At 55.7% G+C, this 23,683-nt stretch overlaps 1 protein-coding gene across 3 annotated transcripts in view; it reads left to right on the top strand.

Moving 5' to 3' along the window:
* TMEM104 (transmembrane protein 104) overlaps positions 1-23,683 on the top strand; it is a 63,117-nt gene that overhangs the window by 35,289 nt on the left and 4,145 nt on the right. For all 3 annotated transcript variants that reach the window (XM_023211871.2, XM_023211872.2, XM_023211873.2), the window contains one exon: positions 7,472-7,565. In XM_023211871.2, coding sequence (XP_023067639.1) covers positions 7,472-7,565 — 94 coding nt within the window. The remainder of the gene's footprint in view (positions 1-7,471; positions 7,566-23,683) is intronic.

A 23,683-nucleotide genomic window follows, 5' to 3' on the forward strand; every position in this document is an offset into this window, starting at 1 on the left:
TCCCCAGATACTGTAATTCGAGTTGAGAAAATAAAAACTTCCAAACCAAAATGTTCACAGCCACTTGAGAAATAAAAATAGAATCCTTGAACATTTCTTCACTACACTTCAAGGACATGTTGAAAGTTCACTTCCCATTTAGGGATGGGTTCATGCTGAGTTGCCATTAACCCCAATTAACTCTTAACCCCTTGTACCCACCAAGAGCAGCCCTGGAGTCTGGGGGATCCTTTCTTTTATCGCTTGAAATAACCCCCAGGATTAGGGAGCTCGGCTGTGCGGTTTGTGTACTCCACCTCCGCCCAGATGAGCCCTCCTGCGCCCTCCTCACTCCAAGCCCCAGCGTTCCGTGGTCAGCCCCCACAGGTTCCTGTACGTTTAGCATAGCCCTTTTCAACCGTTCAAGGCTTGCTGCTGTTTGAGAAGTGCCTCTGTCACCCCTGCTACCTTAACAGAAATCCCCATCAGCCCCTAGCCCTGGAGTGAGAAGGCTCAGGGTGGACCTGCTGGCCTCCCATGTTGAAACTCCGAGAGCTGACAGCAGGAGTGAAGAGAAAGCTGCTGGTGCCCGAATTCTTGGCTCTAGAAACTCCATCTCACTACACCGTGGAAGCCAAAACCAAAAAAGCCTCATATTTTTAGAGGGAAAGAAATAAGCACACATTTAGAGAACTGCCCACGTAGTAACCAACTAGTCCACTGCCTCAGTAGTGTTCATGGAAGCCAGCGGGTCACAGTGTCACTCCCCTGCCCCGCCCCACGTCGGTTCCAAGCCTTCTTGCTGCTCCAGGATGAGAACAAAAGCATCGCCTGCGTGCTTCCCTGGTCACTGCTGGCTGCTTCGGCCACTGGCATTTGTCTCCATGGGACACTGCCCACTTTTCAAGTCTCACTCAGGAGGCAGAGCTGGGAGGGACCCTCTCCTGGGAATCAACAGTCAGCTGACGGCTGCCCTTCCAGGTGTTTTCTCTGTCACTTGGTGCAGAGGGTAACTGTGCGTCACTCTCTGTCCCGTGGCTTAGTTTTGGTGTGGCGTTGCTCAGAAAGTTCTTAAGACATTTGTCCTTTGTTGCAGCCCTCACTTCAGCCCCTCATTCTCCTGTCTCCCCTTTCTTGTGGGTGTTTTGTTTTGAGACAGGATCTCGCTCTGTCACCCAGGCTGGAATGCAATGGCGTGATCTCAGCTTACCACAACCTCACTACAACCTCTGCCTCCTGGGTTCAAGCCATTCTGCTGCCTCAGCCTCCTGAGTAGCTGGGATTATAGGTGCACACCACCACGCCTGGCTAATTTTTGTATTTTTAGTAGAGACGGGGTTTGGCCATGTTGGCCAGGCTGGTCTTGAACTCCTGACCTCAGGTGATCTGCCCGCCTTGGCCTCCCAAAGTGCTGGGATTACAGGTGTGAGCCACCATGCCCGGCCTCCTGTCTCCCCTTTCTACCAGGGAAGTAGCCCCTCTGTCTTCTTTCCCCTTTTTTGAGGGAACTGAGATGGAACTGTGAGTGTTGTTGAATTTCATCAAAGTCTAAGTTCCAGTTGGAATCTGCAGCCCACTGCATCTCCTTCCAGCACTTGGGGTTTTAGTTTTGTCTTGTAAGCGTTTTGGTGGGTGGCGGTGGGTGACTATTAGGGACACTGACTCTACTGTCTCCAGAAAGCAGGAGTGGAAAGGATCACTCCTTTGAAGAACTTGAGCTTCTTTACTTTAGGTGAAGATGTCTTCTAAGACGCCACCCCTCTGGGAGCCAAGCAGACTGAGAGTGGTCCCAGGTCACCGGGGTCTGATCCCCTTCCTGTGGAGATCTTGGAGATGCTGGTGATGGCGGGGAGCTGGGCACCCCAGGCTCTTCTCGGCTGCACTCTCTCCTTCATGGAGGGATGGATAGCATTCTTCCTGAAGCCAGTGGGTAAACTCAGAGCCATGCTGTTTTGATTTGATGTGTGTTTCCTAAAATCATAACATGTCGATTCCTCAGCTGTGTTGGAAAGAGTTATTCCCTGGCTGTGTGCTGTTTTCAGGCAGAGCAGATGACTCTTGCCCACGTGCTGCCGGCTTTGCCTGGTCAGGCACTGGCCCCCGCAGGAGGCATGGAAAACGTGTACAAGGCAGGTTGGCAAGACTGGGGCTGCCTCTTCACCCACTCTGCCAGGCACTCCCCCCACCAAATACAGTACATTTTACAAAGCTTTTGTGAGCATCCCACGTTTGAAAGCCTTCCTAGGTGCTGCGACAAACAAGAATGCAGTCCTTGCCCTCAAAGGGCTTACACTCTGCTGGGGACACAAAATCAACCCAAGAGAAAGCAGCGGTTCAGAGCCCACCAGAATGAAGTCAGGTGGTATCAACTGTGTGTTGGTAATTCAGTCAAGAGCCCCCAGGGACGATTAAAATAGCTTGCAGAGGAGATTGACACTTGAACAGGGCTCAGAAGGGGGTAGGAGTGAGGAAGGTCACGGGGGAGATTCTTTGCCAGCAGGAGGGTGAAGGCATGAGGCTGAAAATGTGGGGACGGGATGCCAGAGAGGGGGACGGTCCCTTCTCCCTCTGCCGCTTTCTGGCTGTGTCACTGAACCTCTCCAGCCCCCACAGTTTCCTCATCAGTAAGATGAGGGCATCGTCACCTGCACCAGTGACCTTGCAGGGGGTCATGAGCATGAAATGAAACCGTGTGTGTTAGCACTTGGCAGAGTGTGGAGGGGCTGCAGCTTGGGGAGCTATGTTATCACAGGGCAGCTTTGATAGCACAGGGCAGGCCCGATCAAAGGACCAGTGGCTGGGAAGATGCGGCCTTGGGGTTGGCTCTGACAGATCTGCAGGCAGAGGGTAGGACCCAGAGATTGTACAGCGTGTTAAACAGGGTGTTTAATTTGAGATTGGCACCAAGTTTAAAATTTCGTTTTGTTTCTCTGACCAGCTAAATAGGCAGAGAAATTTGGGGATGGGGAGGTAAGTGTCTACCCGCTTTACTTCTGTGCTCTGATGCTGACACCCTCACTCACACGCTCCTGTGTGGTACAGTTAAACAAAGGCCGTAACACGTTGCCAGTCCTGGGCTCCTTTTGTATATGACACAGAAGCGGGCTGAGTCGGAGCCTTTCTTCTGTAAGTGCCGTGTGCTGTAGGGTTAGAGCTGGAGAGGAGGGAGGCAGGTGGTGGACACGGCTCAGCCTCAGCAGGCGTGAGTTGAGCGTTCTTGATTTAAAGATCCATTCTCAGAAGTAGCACAGTATTTGTTTCTCCCATTCCATCGCTGGGCAGCTGACTCTTCAGTCTGTTTCAAACCACTCCAAGAGGAAAGTGGAGGCTCCAGTTGGTGACTGAGCCTTTGGTACCCAGATGCCAGGCTGCTCAAGGAGGCACAAGTGTCCGTACTTCCGGGTCCTCAGCGAAGCCACGTCCTGTCCAGGGAATCTCCAGGCACAGCCCACAACAGGTCCCCGTGAGGCTGCAGGGTCCCTTCCCCACATCTTTGAGTCACTGATGAGATTAGATGCTCCCTTTACTCCCTGCTTTGTGCTTAAATCTCATTTCTGGTGGCATCTGGAGAAACGGCTCCTCCCTGTCAGCCCCATCTTTAATGCGTATTTAGAGCTGGGCTCTGTCCTGTAGGGGGTGCTATTGGGAGCCTAGCCTTGCAAGAGGGCACTTCTGGCCTGGGAGAGAACACGTATCTGTGGTTTGAAGTCCCCCAGTTTGTGGTCATCTGTGATAACAGCCCCAGGAACCTAATGTAGAAAGCAACGAAGGAGTCAGAAAGTGCTGGAAATCTGGAGCCTGGGCAACTGGAGGTGGGCAGTGCATGTAAGGGACACAGGAGGACAGGCAGCCCTGTTGAGCTGTAGACTCCAGAATGTTCTGAAAGAGCCGTGGCTGAGCATTGCCTGCAGTGCCCTGGGGATGTGAGCCTCCTTGTCTCCATCAAGACTTCAGCAAGGCTGCTGTGGGGCCCCTGGTGTCATCTAAACTCACTGACCCAAAAAGAAAGAGGATCTGAACGGACCCAGTTGTACCCTCCTGGGTCCATCCGGACTTTATTTCCCATGACCAGTTTGAAGATTTTATTAGAAATCGGAGTTTTCTTTTTTCTTTCCTTTTTTTTTTTTTTTTTTTTTTTTTTTTTAGAAATGTGCTTGGCTGCAGCGACTCGTGTCTCTGCCTCCTGTAATGAGTTGGGCTACAAGAGTCCTTGAGCAGAGACTGAGTTTGAACTGATCAATGGCATTTGGGGGTTGGAAAATTGCTCAGGAGCCAGCTAATTTATAGTGTCATATGGGCTAGACTGGAAGACCCAAGAGAGTAGGCTGTCTCTTTTGGCTTTTTATGTCTCCTTTTTCAAAAAGGAAAGAAAACACGAAGTACCACGCTTGACTGTTGTGCATTCAGAGATGGACACTGCCCCTGCTAGACCATCTGGAGACAGGGGCTGTTCCTTCTCCTGCCCCCCTCCCTCCGCAAGACCTCAGCGGCCACACCGTGGCGTGGCCGCGCATGCCACTACCTCTGTCCTCATCCTTTGTCACTCCGGAAGCCTGCTCCTGCAGTTGCTGAGTTCTGGCTCTAAGTAATTTGCAGAGGACACCTGTTCCTTAATTAGCCCCAGCTCACAGTCTGTGTCTTCATCTGGGTGCTCTCTGATGCGTGAGCTCACAGCCCCATGGAAGGGCTGCTGTTTGGCAGTCTGTGCATGTTTGCTGTGACTAAGTGGGCCCTGAGCCTTCCCAAGTGTTATGGTCAGTCTGTACTCCTGAGCATTAAAAGAAAAAGAAGCCACATTCCAACCATCATCCATCTATGGATGTTGCAGCCATTGGCCAGATCTTCCAGAATAGTCCTTCATTGCTAGTTCCTATGCTGAGGACAGACCTGCTACTGTCCTCAGACTGGGTCTGAGAACACTAAGCAGGTGTGAACCCTCGTTTTGACTCCTCTAGATTCATATTCCTGGTCACTCAAGTGACACCTCACACATACCACTTACAATACCTTTCAGAGGTGCGTCTGATTAAATAGAGGGATGCTCTCAGCGGGCTGGGATTCATCCATACAGGGTTTTACAGAATGAGACCTTTTGTGTCCTAGGATCTTGACAAGCATCTGCCGAGGACAAGGACAGAGATGGACAGGGCCCCTGGAGGACAGGACCCAGGCAGCCTGCAGGAGCATTCTCTGCCTGCCTTTGGGGGTGGTTCTGCTGCCCCTCTATTTTTATGGTGTAGAACCTTCTAAAAACCAGTCTTTAGGTTTCTGAGATGAGATTTGACCTCCCACATAAGCCACCCCCAAGATCTCCAGCCCCCACAGCTGGAGGACCATGATTTCAGCGGGAAGTCAGAGGCGAACTGTCCAAACACCCGGGCACACCAGGAGTCCAGTTTCCAGCAGACCACAGTTACTTGGAAACATTTGTGGCAGGTGGCTCTGTGTTTATGCATTCTTTTACCTGACATCTCCTTCTTCATCCTTCAAAAGAGAAATTCATCAGTGGAAAGTTTCCCTAAAGTGGTAATTTTCCTAAATGACTTGCTGATGGTGCTGCGTACAGACCTGCTCTGCCAGAGTTAACGTTCTGCATGCGTTACCGTGTCCCCAGCTCCTCTCCCTGGGCTGAGGGGACAGCGGAGGCTGTCCATTGCTTTTGCGAGGAGAGCCCTTTCCTCTGCCTTCTCCTGCCCCGCCCCGCTCCCCAAGCCTAATAGAAAGACTTCTTTCCCCTCTCCTGAGTGGAAGCAGGGCCAGTTCTGAGGCCCCCAGCAGAAAGCTCTTTCCAAAGTCCTTCGCGCCTGATGACTGCCGGGTCGCCTCCTCCAGCCCAGCTAATTAGAGCCTTTCCTTAAGTGGCACTTCACTCCTCTGCGTCACTCATCCTCTCAGTGATAATGGACTTGGATAAGGGGTCACAGCTTCTCCCTCATCCTGCCCTCCTTATGGCCAGAGGTCGGGGGAGGGTGCAGGGCGGGCTCAGTCCCCCTTCTACGGGGTTCCCGCCTGCCAGCCACAGGGGCTGGCTGAGGGCTGAGCAGCTGTGATGCATTCACCCGGATGACAGGCCAGAGCCCGACTCCCTGAGTGGGCCCCCTCCCCACATTCATTCAGGCTTCCAAGCCGCCTGCCACATCTCTGGTGAGCGTCATTAGCATGAACGTGATAAAATGGCACTGTGTAAATGTTAATAAGGTCTGATGCCTCACACTGCTTCCGAGTGGCAGATTGGAAATGGTACCATCATCTTAACTGCAATGAGCAGCTCTTAATTCCTCCACTCCCTGAGCAACCAATTTGGCATGGAAATCCTAACCTTCCCCACACCCCGGTTTCTGCTCTGTCACGTTCACCCCATTTTCCTTAGGTTCCCATTTCCCACAGACCAGTTTTCTGAGACAGAGTTTGACTTTCGTTTTTTAAGTCAACACTTTACCCTGTTCTCCAAAGAGAAACAAGAGCATCCGTGCCGATCAGCACCCCCTTCTCTGCCTGGGTCCCGTTCTCAGCCCAGGACTGCTTTGCCCTGGTTTTCCTAGATGCAGCTCCCTTCTTTGGTCATCCTGGGTACTTCCAAGGGGCCTGCCCTGAAAGCCAGGGGCTCTTGTTCTCCAGGCTTCTCCTTCTCTCGAAGCCAAAAACGTGGCCCATGCACATCCCGATCACTCCTCTCCAAGCCCTTCAGAAGAAGTGTCCTCTCCTGCGAGGCTTCGTCAGGGCTCCTGGGGCCCCTCCCCACTGTGTCCTTTCTTCCCAGTAAACCGAGAGCCAGAGACATGGCTGGTGCTTCTTTTGGATCCTTCTTGCCATTCCAACTCTAGCCCATGCTCGTGGGCAGTTCGAGGGTGGGCACATCATGGGTCTTCAATCTGTGTTTGCTGAAGAGAGCAGGATGTTTTTTTGAGACGGAGTCTCGCTCTGTCGCCCGGGCTAGAGTGCAGTGGCCGGATCTCAGCTCACTGCAAGCTCCGCCTCCCGGGTTTATGCCATTCTCCTGCCTCAGCCTCCAGAGTAGCTGGGACTACAGGCGCCCGCCACCTCGCCCGGCTAGTTTTTTTGTATTTTTAGTAGAGACGGGGTTTCACCGTGTTAGCCAGGATGGTCTCGATCTCCTGACCTCGTGATCCGCCTGTCTCGGCCTCCCAAAGTGCTGGGATTACAGGCTTGAGCCACCGCGCCCGGCCGAGAGCAGGATGTTCCATCCCTGGAACAACACCTGGGCCTTGCCGAGGAGGCACAGCATTGTCGGCACAGTCCACGTGAGCAGCAGCAGGGAAGCATGGGGAAGCATGACTCTGGAGCTCTTGTTCCACCCCTGGCGCTGGCACTTACCCAAGGTGACCCCAGGGAGCCTCTGCCAGTCCAGGTGTGCCCAAGTCAGGCCCGGCCTTAGCTGTGGGCGGAGGCCACATGAGCAGCAGCGTCTTCCGCGTGCAGACGGTCTGCAAGTGCAGCCTGCATCCCCCTTACTCTTGTTTCCATCCCCCAGGCAATCTTCACTCTCCTCCTCGGACCATTCACCTTCTTTGACGTCCAGAAGACCAAGTACCTGCAGATCCTGACCTCTCTGATGAGATGGATCGGTGAGTCTGAGAAACAGCTCGAGTCTCTGCGCTTTCTCCTCTCGTCCCTTCCCTCTCCTTTCGCGAGAGGCCGTGCAGGGCCCCCAGCCGTAGCTGCAGAGTGGCTGTGGTTTCCATTGACTCAGGTCTCTCTGGTCCTCCCACCTTTCCAGAGGACAAGGAGGGGCAGATACTCAGCTTGCCTTTTACTGCTGGGGAAATTTAGCACCAAAAAAAGATGATTTTTTCGAGGTCTCATAGTGTGGATGGAGCTGGGGCTAGAGCCAGGATTGTTGATTCTAGGACCAGCCTCTTTCTCATACAACCATGCTGGGTGCCCACTGACCCACAGGCGGGCAGGGGGGCTCCCAAAAGCCTGGGTTGGGCTGTGCCCTGCAGGGTACGGGAGCAGCGCGGCTCCGCGTTTTCGTGAGTGTGCTATGTGGCATAACCATAAAAGCCAGCGGGCTGTGGCAGCAGCCACTCTCTGCCCCTGGGTCTCTGGCCACTAGGGCATGAAAAGACACCCCCTCCACAGCATCTTCTAACCGACGGACACCCTGCCGAGCACGAGCGCCATTGTCCTCAGCTGCGGTCTGGGGAGTCGGTTCCCCCAGACAGGTTGGTGGTTGGGGGCTGGTCCACTTCTGCCACACCATCCTGCCAGCCACCTCAGGGAAAGGGCCGGCTGCCGATCCACCTGGACGGAGGACAGGAGCAGGTGGGGCCTCTGTGGCCAGCACGGCTTTGGGCGCCCGTTGGACCCCTCTTCTGCTCAATCTAAAAGCTAAGAAGGCTGTTGCTGTTCTGATAGAGGGGCCTGGACAGAGTGGGTGTGTCCAGGCTCCAGGAGCTCGCCTGCCTCTCAGCACAGAGGCACTTGGCTCTAGAGGAGCCAAGGTTGGGGCTCCTCCTTCCTGACCACCTTCCCCAGCCCCCTTTCCCACTGCGTTTGCCCATTCTACCCTCACCCAGACTCTGGGGGTGGACGCTGATCCTGATTTCATGCCAGGACTCAGCAGTGGGTCATGGTCGCCGAGGACACTTTCTGGTCTAAATGACTTCCAGCAGCTTGACATCTGCAATTCCCCTGGTTCCCCAGACTCAGGCGATTACCTGATGTAAGGAGCCTCCTTACACAGCAGTCTTGGCATCTTTAGTTGGAAGGGGCCACAGCAGTCAGGTAGCCCTGTATGTCAGTGTAAGGAGCCTCCATACACAGCAGTCTTGGCATCTTTAGTTGGAAGGGGCCACAGCAGTCAGGTAGCCCTGCCTCGCCCCTCTGGGAGCAGGCTGTACAGCACAGGGCACAGGGTGGCCTTCGGGGCCCAGAGCTCATGACTGGGTGAGGCTCGCACTCCGCTCTAAGGGGTGTATGTCAGTGCTGGGAAGTTTTTCCTTGTCTTGAGCCACGCTCACCAGCCTGTAACTTCTTTGCCCTCTTGGTTTGTCCTTGCAAGGAGATGAGAACAGGATGGAGATGAGTTGTGAGGCCCCCACAGGGGCACATCATCTGGGCCAAGCCCGTCCTTGGCCATCCAGCTGACACAAGGGAACGGGAGTACACCTGTCCATCCCTGGACAGGGCGGAAGTCTGCGTCTGCTCCATTCAGTCTGTCTGGTCACGTACTCACCAGTGAGTGCTGTTCCCAGATTGCACTCACAAGTTCCAAGCCCCAGGTTAAATTAACATGACTACCTGGGGGAAGATGGGAATTGTTACTTAGAACCTGGGGATCCCACCAGCTCCAAGGACGGATGTAGAATGGAGCCTCCCTGGGTGCCAGGAGGGATCGTGTCCAGAAGTCAGAGTCAGCAGGGATCAGAAACACCAGGGCTCAGCTGTCCACCCTTCCTGTTTCTCTGCTTATATGAAGTATTTGAGAGCTCTGGGTAAGGCCGAGTGGGTAAAACCTAGTGGTCTCCGAAGAACGAGTTTTCTCAGTAAAGCAGGATTTGGAGAAAACTGTTCTCCCTCCTTGCCTTCCTGGCCTAAGTCTGGTGCTCCAGCTCCTGTGGCTCCCGGCAGCCACACCTGTAGCCCCGAGGTCTGGCTCCTACCCTTCGTGGGACTGGCTGCACTTGACCTGCCCCTCAGCACTGGGGACGCGGAAAGGCCCCTTGGGCGCTGGCATGGAGAAAGCTGAGCTGATTCTTGTCTCCTTCCCTTTGTCCAGGAGGACAGGAACAGGGTGGGGAGAGGTGGAGGGGACACTCCTACTTTAGCCAGCATAACAGCCCAAGAGGGGATGACACCCAGGATAGTGACAGTTGATGGCTTCCAAAGACCCCTGCACTTGTTCAGGGTGACAGATTCCTCCCCGTGTCTGGGGAGCAATACATTTGTTGAAAGGGAGAAGACTGTTAAAAGGAGAACAGGAGGCTGAGGGCACATAAAGAGCGATTGTCTCAGAGCAGGAGACCAGCTGTACCCCTGCATCAGTCAGAGGAGGAGCTGAGTTCTGTGGCCAGCAGGGCCCCGGGGTCCTGGAAGGCGGCTGGGGACAGCCCGGACCCCTTGCCATTCTGCTGTTGGAGACACTGCTTCCCCCGAGGCTCACAGTAGACTTGGCAGTTGCTTTAGAAAATCGACTCCTGTTTCCCCCAGCCCCTTCCCACCCCGAGGTCTCCCACCCTGAGTCTCCCAGGGCCCTGCAGTGCTGCGGAGCAGGTGACAGTGGCCTCAAGAGAGGCTCTTGGCAGCATCAGGAGCCCGAGGTGGAGACCAGCTCGTGAAGGTCGACAGCACTTGTTTTTTTGGTGGTGACATTGTTGTCTTGACATTGTTGTCTTAGCAAGTCATCTGCCTCTCTTTTCCTTTTGATCCAAGAGATAATCAAATGTCAGGAGCCTCTCAGGCAAACCTTTTCTCCAGAGTGCTGCTGGGGGCGACAGCAGAGGCAGTGATTTTTCTCCATGAAAGACTCAGACCTCTGGGTTTAACAAGCAAACCTTTCTGTGACACAGCCCTCTTGCCAGAAGAAAAACTGTCCAGTTAGGTAAACTCTGAAGCACAGCTGGGTCTAGGGTTCCATCCCCAGCAGCCAGCACTGGAGCCAGTGGGGCATTTTTCTTCCTAGCGCTGGCGGAAGGTGTGTTCCCCTCTCAGCCCCAGGCCGCAGCGGGGCTCAGGAGGGGAGGAAGGGGATGGAGGTCTCCCTGGAACCACCAAACAAAACAAAACTGGCAGCCCCTGACCCCACGAGGGTTTCTCGCCTCTGGGCCAAGCTCACCCCAGGCAGTTTTTCGAGAACCACCCTAAAGGCAGTGACCTCAAAGGCCTATTTGTCCTCTCAAGTCTGTGCCAAGTTGTCAGTTCGCCACAAACTCCCTTTTCATTCTGTCTTAAAAGCAGCTGTGTGACCGAGTCTCACACACCCCTCCCTCCTTCCCACACACCCCTCCCTCCTTCCCACACTCCCGCCGCACCCCTTCCTCTCCTCTCTCCCCAGATGAGGCCATGCATTCCCCATAACCAAGTGGGGAGCTCAGGGTTGGAAATAAGCTGGCTTGGGTTCCAGGAAGACAAAGGGGAAGAATGAGCACCAAAGGGACCGGAAAATCATAAATAAATGTGCTGAGCCGGAAACTTTCTTGGGCTTAATTAGGAATTAGTTCTGCCATCTGTTGAAACGAGGCCGGAGGAGACTGCAGGCCCCGGAGCTGTGCTGAGGAGCCTTCGGGCCAGCTCCTCTAAGGGGCTCTGCTCTGCCCTCCTCCCCTTTAGTAGCCTCGGAAGCCCCCTCGTTCTGCCAGAATGGCACTGAAAGGGTTAAATAGCCTTTGTAAATAACCACTTGTCCAGGAAAACTCAAAGCATGGATGACATGTGATAGTGTCTGTTCATTTCTTGTGCTCCCCAAATAAGTTCTGGGGAGACTGGATTGGTCAGTGTGGGATGCCTGGGTGGCAGATACTTCTGAATCCACATGGGGAAGGAGGGTCTTGGCGTGCTGTCCCCAGCAGTGAGGCTTTAGCTCTGGCCCTGGCCCACCTGGCTGGCTCAGCCCCAGGTGGCCACCGCGGATTCTTTTTTTTTTTTTTGAGGCAGAGTCTCGTCGCCCGGGCTGGAGTGCGGTGGCCGGATCTCAGCTCACTGCAAGCTCCGCCTCCCGGATTTTTACGCCATTCTCCTGCCTCAGCCTCCCGAGTAGCTGGGACTACAGGCGCCCGCCACCTCGCCTGGCTAGTTTTTTTGTATTTTTAGTAGAGACGAGGTTTCACAGTGTTAGCCAGGATGGTCTCGATCTCCTGACCTCGTGATCCGCCCGTCTCGGCCTCCCAAAGTGCTGGGATTACAGGCTTGAGCCACCGCGCCCGGCCGCCGCCGCAGATTCTTAAGCAATCAGGTCTCCGGTGGCGCACCTACTGGAGGTCACGCTGGACCTCCTTGCCTTGTTCCCCCCGCCCCCCATGTGGGACAGCTGGCGTTTACTCCCAATGTGGGCAGATGGATCGGGTCTTCTCCGCCAGGTTCCTTGTCTGTGCAGTGTCAGCGAGGCCTCGATTGGGACCTTGTTGTTAGCACAGCACCTGCGCAGTGCGCAGAGGGGAGCCACAGTGAGTGTGACCGCCTCCAGCATCATCTTGGTCAGCCCAAGAGTGGCCTCAAGATGAGCCTCTCTGGGGGCTGGCCATGAGACCGGGGACATGACCTCAGCTACCTCAAGAGAGCATGGCACTGGGTGTCCACACGGGTTTCACGGTGAGATCTAGAAGCATCCAGGTTGGCTCTGGGCAACCTCCCCTTCACCACATCCCAGCTGTGGAGCCTGGAGAGGAGCCCTGTCTGCTCCGCCACCCCCAGCATCTACTCGCACGCACTTTGAAGAAGCTCTGAGCTGGGAGAATGAAAGGCAGGCCCATCTCACAGAGGGGCAGGGGCTCTAGCCTCTGCCAGCCCCACAGGTAGACCAGGGATGCTGAGGGGAGACGCAGCACAGAGGATGTTCTTTGTGCTCACAGGCCCAGCGCAGGGACTTCAGAGCCCAAGCCTGAGCACCTAAGCCGATGGCTAGAGGCTGCCCCCGCCTCACCGCATGGAACTCTCGGGCTGGCAGGGGCCATGGCAGCTTCATTACTTTAGTTCCATTACCAACTTTCCCCGGCAGATGCCTGCAGGCGTCTCCCATGAACAGCTGGCTCGGCACAGGGCGCCCCATTTGGGGTTGTTAAAAACCCGATCCTTTCTAATAAAGGCTGCTCTGGAGCCACAGCCCTCCTCGGGCCTGGCCTACCGAGGACCGCAGGGTTCCCTTCCCTCTGATTGTGTATGCAGAACAGACACCACACACTCTCTTTTTGCATCTGTGTTCCCCTCAAAGTGGGTCAGACACCGTCCTCTCCAGGCGTTTGTGGATGAACTTGAGCCTGCTCCATGAAGTTCTCTGCCCCGCTCTCTCCACCTCCCTCAGCACCTGCCCCAGATTTGTTTTCCAAGCCGACAGAGAAAGGTGGGACGTGGTGGTGGTGGCAGGTGAGGCCCCCAAGAGGAAGTCCTCACCTGGGGACATGAGGCTTTCTGGTGTTTACCTGTCCCCAAACCCATGACTGATCCCTGCAGACTGCCTCCCAGTGGGACTGCGCTGATCCGTCACCACCGGCAGCCAGGGGTCTTGTGTCTGGGCCATCTGGTGCCCACTGCTGCCAGGTTGGCGTTGGAATTCCTCCACAGCCACTCAACTAGTGCCTCTCAGAGGTCCCAGAAGGTCCCCCCAAAATGACCCCTGTGCATCCATCCAGACAGCTTCATATGCCAGCACCACGCCACCCTGCTGTCAGCAGCCCTGCACGGCCCGGGTCTCTGTGGCAGCCCTGCCCACCCTCCAACTGGGCCACCGTCCAGGGCTCTCCTGGGCTGTTCCGTGTCCAGCCATGACTGGTTACACTCCCAGTGGAGGGAATCTTGAAAAACCTTTTGTATATGTTTCATTTTGGTCTTAATTTTATTCTTGGTTTTCTAGAAGTTCTTTTTGCAAATGCACAGAGGCCCATTTATAGGAGAGGAACCCAGTGTTTGTTTTAAGGTAAAGTAGGCAACTAATGAACACTTGCTGGCGAACAGCCAGCCATGTGCCGCCAAATTACTCCCTTCCTTAGCATCAGTCAGAACTGACCTGAGAGTTCACTTGGCCCCGAGCAAAGGTTGTTGCCCTTCCGTCCCTACCTCTCCTCTAAGCAGCCTTTGTTATCAGCTCTGATCCATGTACGGCCGAGATGGACAGATCCAGCTATCAGACAAAGACTCCTGCAATGCCCAGGAGGTTGGTGGCCCAGCTGTCCGGCACTGACAAGGCAAGGAAACTAAGTCCCAGATCACTCATGGCAATGGGTCGAGTCTGACCCGACGATGGTGACGGGCATGGCCTCTGTGCAGAACTGGGCTTCATGTGGGAGGGTGAGTCTTAACCTTGCAGCAAGTCAGGCCGTCATATACATCTGCAGGGCTGACACGGCCCACAGCAACCCTGGCACTCCAGCGTTACGTTCAGACCCAGGAGGGGCCACCCATCCTTGCTTGGTACCACCTCTCCTCATCTTCCTCACTCTCTCCTTCCTGTCTCTCTTGGCATCTACTGGCTGCTGGAGAGGAAAGGGCTGAGCAGCCTGCCGGAAAGGTGGCAGCGCCTGAAATTTTATGTTTCCAATCTCCAGGAAGGAGATTAGTCAGCCAGCAGCCAGGGGCCCTGCCTTCCCAATGATTGCACACTGAGCTTGCTCTGACAACTTAAGAATGAAAAATTGAGACCCTGCCCTCCCAGGCACCACCTGCCAGGCTCTGAGGGTGTGGGAAAGTGGAAGGATGAAAGGCCAGAGCCCGTGATTTCCGACAGAAGGCTTGATTGCTCCAGAGGCTCAGACACTTGCCCTTCACCAGGCTGCCGCCGCCTGCTGCCACTCTGGGGAGAGGGAGACTCTGCTGTCAGTCCTTTGGGCTAAATAATTTAGCCGCAGGATAGAACCTAGTCCTGTAAAGCTGGTTGTTTCAGCGCTCCTCTCTTCTCCCAGGGTGAGGAGTGAACAAAGCTAGAATCCTCCAGAAAACACAGGAGCTGGCCCACATGGGAAGATCAGCTGGCTTTAGACTCCCTCCTTTCAGCAGAAACCCAAGTGAGTGGTGGGTGAGTTGCTAGGCAAAGCTGGCATATGCTGGATGCCCTACAGGTCTGAAATGAAAACCAGACCCAGGGCCAAGATGCTTTTGGTGCCTGGCACATCCATGTGGGGACTTCCCATAGTCCCTAAGGGAGCTCTTCCCAGGCAAAGCCCTCACCCTCACCACAGCCCAAGCACAGGTAGGTGCCACCCCAGGAAGGATGGGCCAGCTCAGGCTCCAAAGACCCTGTGTCCTTTAGTCCCTCCCGGAGAGGGCACACACCGGGAGGCCCCAGATGTGGAGTGGTGGGGATTGCTTGGCCTTGAGGGGCCTTAAAGATGCTGGCGGTGGTGGGAGTGGACAGGAGCGTAAGAGGAGGAACTGAGGGTCCCTCTGGTTGGCAGAGCAGGGGTGAGCAGCCTGTTGGGGTCCTCCTTGCCCCCCTCCCCATGCCTGACCCCCAGAGCCCCAAAGGTTAGCTGAGGCCAATGATGGGGTATTCCTGGGAACTGTTCTGACAGCAGCTTGACCTGGCCAGGAAGGCGGGGTCACTAGTATCATCCAGTCACCATCATTAGAGCACAAGGGGAGCTAGATGAGAACTCAGCACTGACAGTTTTTCCTGCTTGCCTGGGAACTGGGCTTTCAGCAGGGGCAATGGGTTTCTGCAACGATAGACGGCACGTGCAGCTTTCTGAGCGACTGGTGCGAGCCAGGCTTTACCAACGCAGCACTGCCCTATCTCACTCCAACCCTTCAGCGTTCCTACAATCATCTCTTTTTTTTTTTTTTTTTAAGACAGTCTTGCTCTGTCATCCAGGCTGGAGTGCAGTGGCACAGTCTTGGCTCACTGCAACCTCCGCCTCCTAGGCTCAAGTGATTCTCCTGCCTCGGCTTTCCGAGTAGCTGGGATTACAGGCATGGGCCACCACACCCAGCTAATTTTTGTATTTTTAGTAGAGATGGGTTTTCTCCATGTTGGCCAGGCTGGTCTCAAACTCCTGACCTCAGGTGATCCACCCACCTCGGCCTCCCAAAGTGCTGGGATTACAGGCATCAACCACCATGCCCGGCCTCATCTGCGTTTTTAAAGGTGATGAAACAATTTGCCCCAAAATTACACAATTAAGTGGCAGATTCAGGAGCTGTGTCCAGTGTAACTTGGCCATTTCCAAGCCAGGACTGTGTCCTGGTGTCGCTCACACCTCTAGGCTGCAGGATCCTTGGGCTCTTCTACCTCCAGCCTGCAAATGTGGGTCTCCTTTTGCCATGGTTGGTCTGGTTATTTAAGGAACAAATACCCAGTCACCTCCCCCTGTTTTAGGGCCAAGAGGCTGGTCTCCAGTGGTTCTCTGCTCAGGCTGGTGTTGCTCACCCACCCCTTCTGACAGCCCAGCTAAAGCCAGAGACCCCTGCAGCCCGGCGCCCTCAGAGGGCTAAGCGTTGGTGAAGGAGGGAGCTGGCGCCAAGTCCTCCCCTAGTCCTGTTCCCCGCCTGGAGTGTCAGTGCCTGAGCTGGTGATGGGCACACAACCAGCCATTCATTATCATTAGCCTTGGCGTGTTGATTCTTTGCTTGGAAAAGAGTGCCACTCCCAGACAGCCACCGTGATGGATGGCCTCCACCTCCCAGTGTCAGAGCCAGAGCCACACATGGGGAGCAGGGAATGGCATGGGCCTTGGGGCTCCCTGGCCTCAGGGACATCTGGAGCCAGGTTCAGAGGTCAGAGAGTTGCGGGGGCAGCTCTCCAGGAAGCAGCCCTGCCAAGGCACAGCTCAGCACTGGCACATGGGAAAGGCCTAGGGGCCCATGCCTGGGGGAAGACCCTTCACCCTTGGCCCTCAGGGTCATGGCTCTGAGTATGTGTGCCCAACTCAGTATGTGGGCACCCAAAGGGATTAGGGAGGAGGAGTGTGCCGCATGCAGTCTGACCCTAGTGGATGCGTGTCCCCATACTCCTCATCCCTTCCAGGCCCTGTAGAAGGGGATGAGTGGGCTTGGGGTGGGGGCTTCTGGGCAGGGACCATTGGGCAGGGCCCTCCATGGCTCCTGAGAGCCTCTGTTCCAGCTCATGCCCTTATAGAGATGTCCCTCTGATGGTGGCCCAGGACCACAGGCCAGTTCCATAGCATTGCAGACCCAGCCAGTGCCTCCCTCGCCAGGTCAGGCTGCCCTGGGGGTCACAGCCCGAGGGCACTCAGAGTCCATTTGTCCTTGGGCTTTTCCAGAAGGATTGGTGCAGCGTCGCAGCTCCACCCTAGGTCTTCAGTGTCCCCATGCAAGTCAGGGCAGGTGATAGGGTTAGAGTGAGGAGTCCTGGACCGAGGTTGGTGGCAGAAGGGGGAAATCTTTCAAATCCTCAGCATCTCAGGTGCTTCCCAGGTATGCACAGCCCACAGACCCCCAGCACAGGAAACCCCCACTGAGACGCCCATAGAAATACAATGCCAGCCACCTGGGGAAACTTTTAATTTTTAGCGACATCTTGAAGTTCAATTCATTTTGATAAAATACTTACCGTATCAAAAATATCTTTCAACATGTAATCATGAAAAAAATGACAAGTGGGATACTTTACGTTCCTTTTCCATGCTAATCTTTTTTTCTTTTTTTTCCCGAGACAGAGTCTCACTCTGTCACCCAGGCTGGAATGCAGTGGTGCAATCTCAGCTCACTGCAACTTCCGTCTCCTGGGTTCAAGCAATTCTCCTGCCTCAGCCTCCCTAGTAGCTGGGACTACAGGCGCATGCCACCACGTCCAGCTAATTTTTGTATTTTTAGTAAGGATGGGGTTTTGCCATGTCGGCCAGGCTGATCTCAAACTCCTGGCCTCAAGTAATCCGCCTACCTCAGCACTGGGCCACACACCAAGTCTTTGAAACCTGGTGTGTTTTACGCTTGAGCACACCTCAGTTTGAGCCAGCCATGTTCCAGTGCTCAGTAGCTTCGGCCTTGGGTGGCCCTGGTGGTCAGCACAGCTCTAAGTCCTTCTCGGTGCTTCTCCGTCAGAGCCCAGTGGGTTTGTTGCCACCTTCAGGGGGAGCATGGGCAGCATTCAGGCTGCCCAGAAGTAGCCCTTGCTTAATTCCAGAGCCAGCGATGGGGATGAGGAAAACAGGAGAGCCACCAAGATGGACTCAGTGCCTCAGCATCTCATGCTCATGGGGGACCTTCATGTGTGCCCCCAGAGCAAAAGTGGGGGCTCCTGGGAGGGCCCTTTCTGATCCCCCCTCTCCCCATCCAGGCCTGGAGAACTCTGGCCTCTGTGTCCCAACTCCAGTGGTGCCTGGGAAGGTCACCCAACTCTCTCCAGCCCCACACAGACCCCAGCATTCTGTAAGGAAGGCAGAGTCCTGCCCAGGCCTCACATGGCTCAGAGACCAAGGCAGCGCTGCCTGGGAGGACCTGGAAGGAGCTCATCCCTCTCCACACCTCCAGCTCAGCTAGCCCTTATGTTGATGCCCAAGGGTGTGTGTTCAGCGCAGGAAGGAAGGAGCTTTCTGTCCCTGCCCACAGAGACCCGAGAGAGGTGAACTGGGGTTGCTGGTAGGACTACCGGAACGTGAGCATCAGGGCCCTGGGTGCCAGACACCTACACATGCCTGTCTGGTCCCAAGAATAAGTTACCTTCAGCTGCTACAAGGGCTTGGCCCAGTCACGGCTTCATCCTGCCAATAAGGCCCCCTTCCTCCCCCAGCCCCCCAGGGTGAGGTTCCAGGAGGGCAGGGATATTCCGGAAGGGAGGGATTTGGGAGAGATGCGGGTGTTTGTTGACTTTCATCCCCTTATAAACCAGCGCCACCTTTGCCATTTGGCAGGTGTTCGGAGTGGGTGGCCTCACCTGTCCTCCTCCCTGCCAAGGAGAGAGGCCGTGAGGACAGATGTGGAGGCAGTGCCTGCAGGGACCTCTTATCTGGCTCTTGCCAGGCTGAGGCTATCTGGGGAAAGGCTGCTTCTGTTCGCTTCTCTTCTGACTGCTTTAGGAGCCTGAGGACTCGGATGTTGTAAGAACATATCTTGATGTGAAATTGCACCTTGACCGCCACACTTGATGTTGCTGCAAAGCCGATATTAACATGAACCTTGGCTTGTCCAGATGCCCATACGGTGGATGTGCCTCCTGGCAGCTCAGTCGTTGTGTACATTTTACTTCTAGCCTCCTCAGAAAGGGAAGGGAGGCGACTTCTCTGACTGGCCTGTGGCAGCTCAGGACTCGTGCCTGTTTTATCTCAGCTCCAAGACAATGACTCGTGTGCCTTCACTCTGTCTTCCTCACTCCCTCCCCAGGTGTCAGTGTGCGAGGGAGGGGAGCGGCTCTGGCCCAGGTGATTCAATGTGGCGAGGCCCGCTTGTGGAGCTGAGATCCACTATCAGGACAAGCCTGTGAGCAGCCAGCAGCCGTGGCAGGCGACCTCGCAGGGCCTTGATGAGGCTCTGCCTATGGGTGTCCTCGGGGGCCCCCCTCCTCGTCTCCACCCCACATTGAGCTGCTCCTCCTAAACCGTGAGGAGTCACAGCAGCCACAGACCTATAGGGTTGGAACGGCCCCGAAAGGCCCTCCCCGTCCCGTCTGACACCTGCTTCCCTTTTGGGACCCCCACCACGTGGCCTCCTACCCTCAGGCATGGCCGCCTGCCGCGACGGGGATCTCATCATGTACCCCACAGCTAGTGTGCCTGATAACCAGCCCGTTCTTTGGTTGTAATTTGTCCCCTGTACTTTCCACCTGGACTGGGGTCCTCCGGACTCTGGGCACCAGAAGGACAGGGCCCCTGTCTCAGTGTGCTATCCCCAGACAGCCAGCACAGCACAGTACCAGGGGACACTCAGTCCCTTGTTGTTGAAGGAATGAACAGTGCAGTTGGGCCCATGGGTGACACAAGACAAATGCGGTGGCTTTTGCACTGGCTTTTACTCAGATATTAAAAGAGAAGTCTCCTGCCACCCCTTGTCATTTTGTAGCCGAGCCTTCCGAGGCCCAGCAGCCGCACACGTGACCTATGTCAGCCTCCTCCTCTGTCTTCCCCTCTGCCTCCTCCCGGCTTCTCACTGCCACTCTGCACCACTCAGCAGGACTCCTGGTGTGGAATTGTGGGTGGATGTGGACGCGAATGTTCTGGGCACTGCCTGTGATAGGCTCTTGGGGAACTGCAGGCCCTGCTGGGGGCCGACCCCCCACACATCTGACTGTGAAGTCCTGGGTGTCTGGTCCTTAGCGTGCCTGGGGAGCACTTTCTGCTCTGTCCCGCCTCCGTGCCCGTCTGCCCTCCCACGCAGGCTCCACGAGGTGGGCGCAGGCTGTCTCCGCGGCTGTGGCCGAGCCCTGGGCGTCAGTGTGGCTCTCGGAGCCCTGTTCCCCACCGCGCATCCTGGCAGGGTCTCCACAACCTGTCATCCTTGTTTCATCTTGATTTATGATCAGACCTAATGAGTTTTTGGAGCAGCTGTCTCCCAGGGATGCGGCGATCAATCTAGGAGATGGTTGTTGAACTCTGCTCCTCCCGCAGCCAGGGGAGGCAGGGAGGGGCCAGACAAAGGGGTGGGGTCACAGGGGCCTGGCCAGGTGCACAGTGGGGGTTAAGCCTCGTGCCATGGTCCCAGCAAGGTCAGGGCCCTGACCTCCCCTTCCTCCCTTCCTTCCTCCTTTCCTTCTTTTCTCCCTTCCCTCCCTTTCCTCCATCTCCCAGGGGAACTAGAGGTTCTAGATGGTGCTAGTTTCTTTTGAATTTGCTGGTTTGGAGACCAGGCTGGAACAGTTCCCTTCACTTTCCACTCCCAGGGGACAGATCCCAGCCCCCGCCTTCATATCCTCATGGTGGTGGGGAACCAGAGGGCCCTGCCCCCTCCCCAGGTAGCTGGGTTCACCTTCTGCCCCAACTGGGGCCATTTGCACTGGGAAGCTGGTCCTCACCCCTGTTTTGGGGGCATGGCTCTTCTGGAGCCACCTGCCCTTCCCGGGTGGCAGCCTCTCCCTTTCCTGGTGTGTGAACGCCCTGAGTGCAGGTCGGGATTCATGGGTGAATGACCCACCTCTGCTGAGTGTGCACTCGGTCTGCTCAGCCCCAGAGCTGCTGGTGTCTCCATGCAGCCGAGCTGCCACATAGTTGGGTGAGCTTTTGACAGCAGTGCAGGGTGTGACCAACGGGAGCTCACGAAGGCCCGCACGGCCCTGCAGCTGCGACTGCCCCATCAGGTGTTTATCCCATTTTTTAACACTCTGGAATCACCTCCCAAGAGCTTCTACCATCTCCTTCTGACTCCCAGGCAGCAGCAAACATCCAGCCCACGAAGGTAGACTTGGTTTTTGCAGATAGACTTGTTTAAGACAATCAAAAGAACCAAATGGGTGACTAATCTAGGTAATCTAGGTAGTGGCATTAGGAGGTGAACCTAATTATGGCTAGAAGATCGTGAAATCATTTTTTTAATTACCCATAGCCGTGACTTTGTTCTTTTTGTTTGTTTTGTTTTGTCTTGTTTTGTTTTGTTTTGTTTTTTGATGGTGGAGTCTCACTCTGTCGCCCAGGCTGGAGTGCAGTGGCACAATCTTGGCTCACTGCAACCTCTGCCTCCCGGGTTCAAGCAATTCTTCTGCCTCAGCCTTCCAAGTAGCTCGGATTATAGGTGCACACCACCAAACCCATCTAATTTTTAGTAGAGATAGGGTTTCACCATGTTGGCCAGGCTGGTCTCAAACTCCTGACCTCAGGTGATCTGCCTGCCTCGGCCTCCCAAGGTGCTGGGATTATAGGCGTGAGCCACCGCGCCCAGCTGCCGGGGTTTTGTTCTAGCTTAAGGTTCTAGAAGTTGTTCCACATCACTGTTGGTGTCAAAGGCACCTCTTGGCAAGACAGCTGCTCTGGAGGACGCCAATTGGAAGGTGTACGTTTCGAGGCATGCATGTGTGTGTACAACTGTCTCATTTCTTTGGAAACTACTTTGTAAATTGGTCTATTTACCATGAGGAAATCTCACAGGCATGGCTGTAAGGAGAGCTGCCCTTCTTTGGAGATGTGAGGCTGGGGAGTTAGAGGAGGAGAGAAGCGTGAGCTGTGTTCAGGGCAGGAGGAAGCAGTGGCAGGGATGCTCACGTCCAGACAGCTGACCTCTTCCTGCCTTCTTGCCTGCTTGCTCACCAGACCCAGGGCCCAGGGCCGAGTGACAGACAGCTAGGGGAATTCTCCACTTGACTTTTTCTAAGTTCATGCCAGCCTTGGCCAGGGCCAAGTGCCAGGTCTCAAGGTGGTGCCTCGAGATGGCAGTGGCAGTGCAGGATTTGAATCTTGCCCTACAGCAGCTGCCCCCGTTGCCCTGACCCTCGTGCCCCACTTATGGTGGCAAAACAGTCTGCTGCAGCCTCCTGAATAACAAATCACCAGGTGCCCCTGGGCCCAGTCTGGCCTCTGTACCCCCACCCCATCCTGCTCAGCTCTGCTCTGTAGCCCTTTCTGGCTCACAGGGACTCCACCTCCAGCGTGTCTACTCTCTCCCCGGTACCCCCCGCCCCCGCACATCCTGCCCTGGCACACCTCCTGTGGGGTGCATCTCTCGCGTAGCACTGCTGTGCACACCCCCCTCTACCCAGCCTCAGAAATGTCTGGGGCGAGCAGATTGCTCGGGGTCCTGGGCTGTGCCACAGCTGTCCTGTGCCATCCGTCCCCACTGGGTAAAGCTGGAGGCAACTCCCTGGACTGAGACTGGAAGGAAGTAGGCCTCCGCTTCCCCTTGACTGACCAGGGTTGGGACGATTTGTGATGCCGGGGGAGGAGTCCCCAGGCCCTCAGAGTCAGGAGTGGCGGGGACTGGAGCGGGTGGTGAGAGGCAGAAACAAATCATCTTCTTTGCTGGCAATGTTCTCAGGCCGGTTTCAACGCTCCCTTCCTCCCCTCCTGTCCCCGACAGTGTCAGGCAGTTGTGATTAAAAGTAATAGATGAAGATTCCATCCCACTCCCAAGTGTCATTGTGGGAAGACATTGCCTGGTTTCCTGTGGGTCCCATCAGAGCCACCTCTTCCTTCCAGGAGTCAGGGAGTGGGCCTGGCCCAAAGGGGACCATGGGGTCCCCAGCTTCCCACCTGCGGCAGAGCCCTGGGGCTCTGCGGGGGCCCCAGACAGGAGCCACTGAGCTGCGATCTGGCCTGTTTGGCCACTGCCCCTTCACACTTGCCTGTGCTGCTCACCAAGAAATGTCACGTGTCCCCGTGGGCTTCACCTGAGGGGTGAGGGCACAGGCTAGAGAGGCTGTCAGATGTGTTCTGAACAGAGAGAGCAGGGCTTGGTCAGCTTCAGAACAGACACGGACACCGGTGGTCTCCGTGTGTGAGTAGCTAACCGTGGTTCTGGGTAGCCCGGAGAGCAGAAGCCAGAGACAGAAAGATCTAAGAGTGCCATCTCCTCAGAGCGCTGGGAACGCAGCCCCTTATGCCTGGGGTGCACAGGCTGCCTCTGCGGAGCTCAACCTGGAGGGTGTGCTGAGAGCCTGTCTCCAGCGGCAGCCCAGAAGGAGGGCCACCATAAAAGGCTGCAAAGTGAAGCCAGCCTGGTCTCCATCAGCAATGCAAGCTGTTTGCTCTGAACAGATAGGGCCATGGGCCCCCTTCCACTTCCACAGAGAGTCTCCTGTCCCCTAGCTGTGCTGCCAGGCCCAGGAAAACAGAGCCACATGCCACCTGCCTCCAGCCTCAGTGTCAGCAGCCCAGAACTTGGCAGTCCGCAGCCTTGGTCCTTGGTGCTGTTTCTGCCCTGGCATGACCACTGGCAACTTCCTGCCTGCCCTCAGCCCCTAGGTACCTACCTGTCTGCCCAGGGCTCCCAGCACTCCTGCCTGTTGGCTTCAGCTGTGTCTAGCAGATGCCCACGGCCCAGGAGGACACCTCCTCCCAAACACTCCGTGCCCTCCTGCGTCCGCCCCCCAGCTCCCCAGCCTCACATTCCTCAAACCAAGGGAGAGAGTGCGACCCTGTGTCCTGGCCCAGCCTGCTCCCTGCCAGGAAGCTGGCAGAGCCCCTGAGAGCCCTGGGGGGCCGATGAGGCAGCCAGGCAG

The sequence above is a fragment of the Piliocolobus tephrosceles genome, chromosome 16, assembly GCF_002776525.5.
Source record: "Piliocolobus tephrosceles isolate RC106 chromosome 16, ASM277652v3, whole genome shotgun sequence".
NCBI classification, from domain to species: domain Eukaryota; kingdom Metazoa; phylum Chordata; class Mammalia; order Primates; family Cercopithecidae; genus Piliocolobus; species Piliocolobus tephrosceles.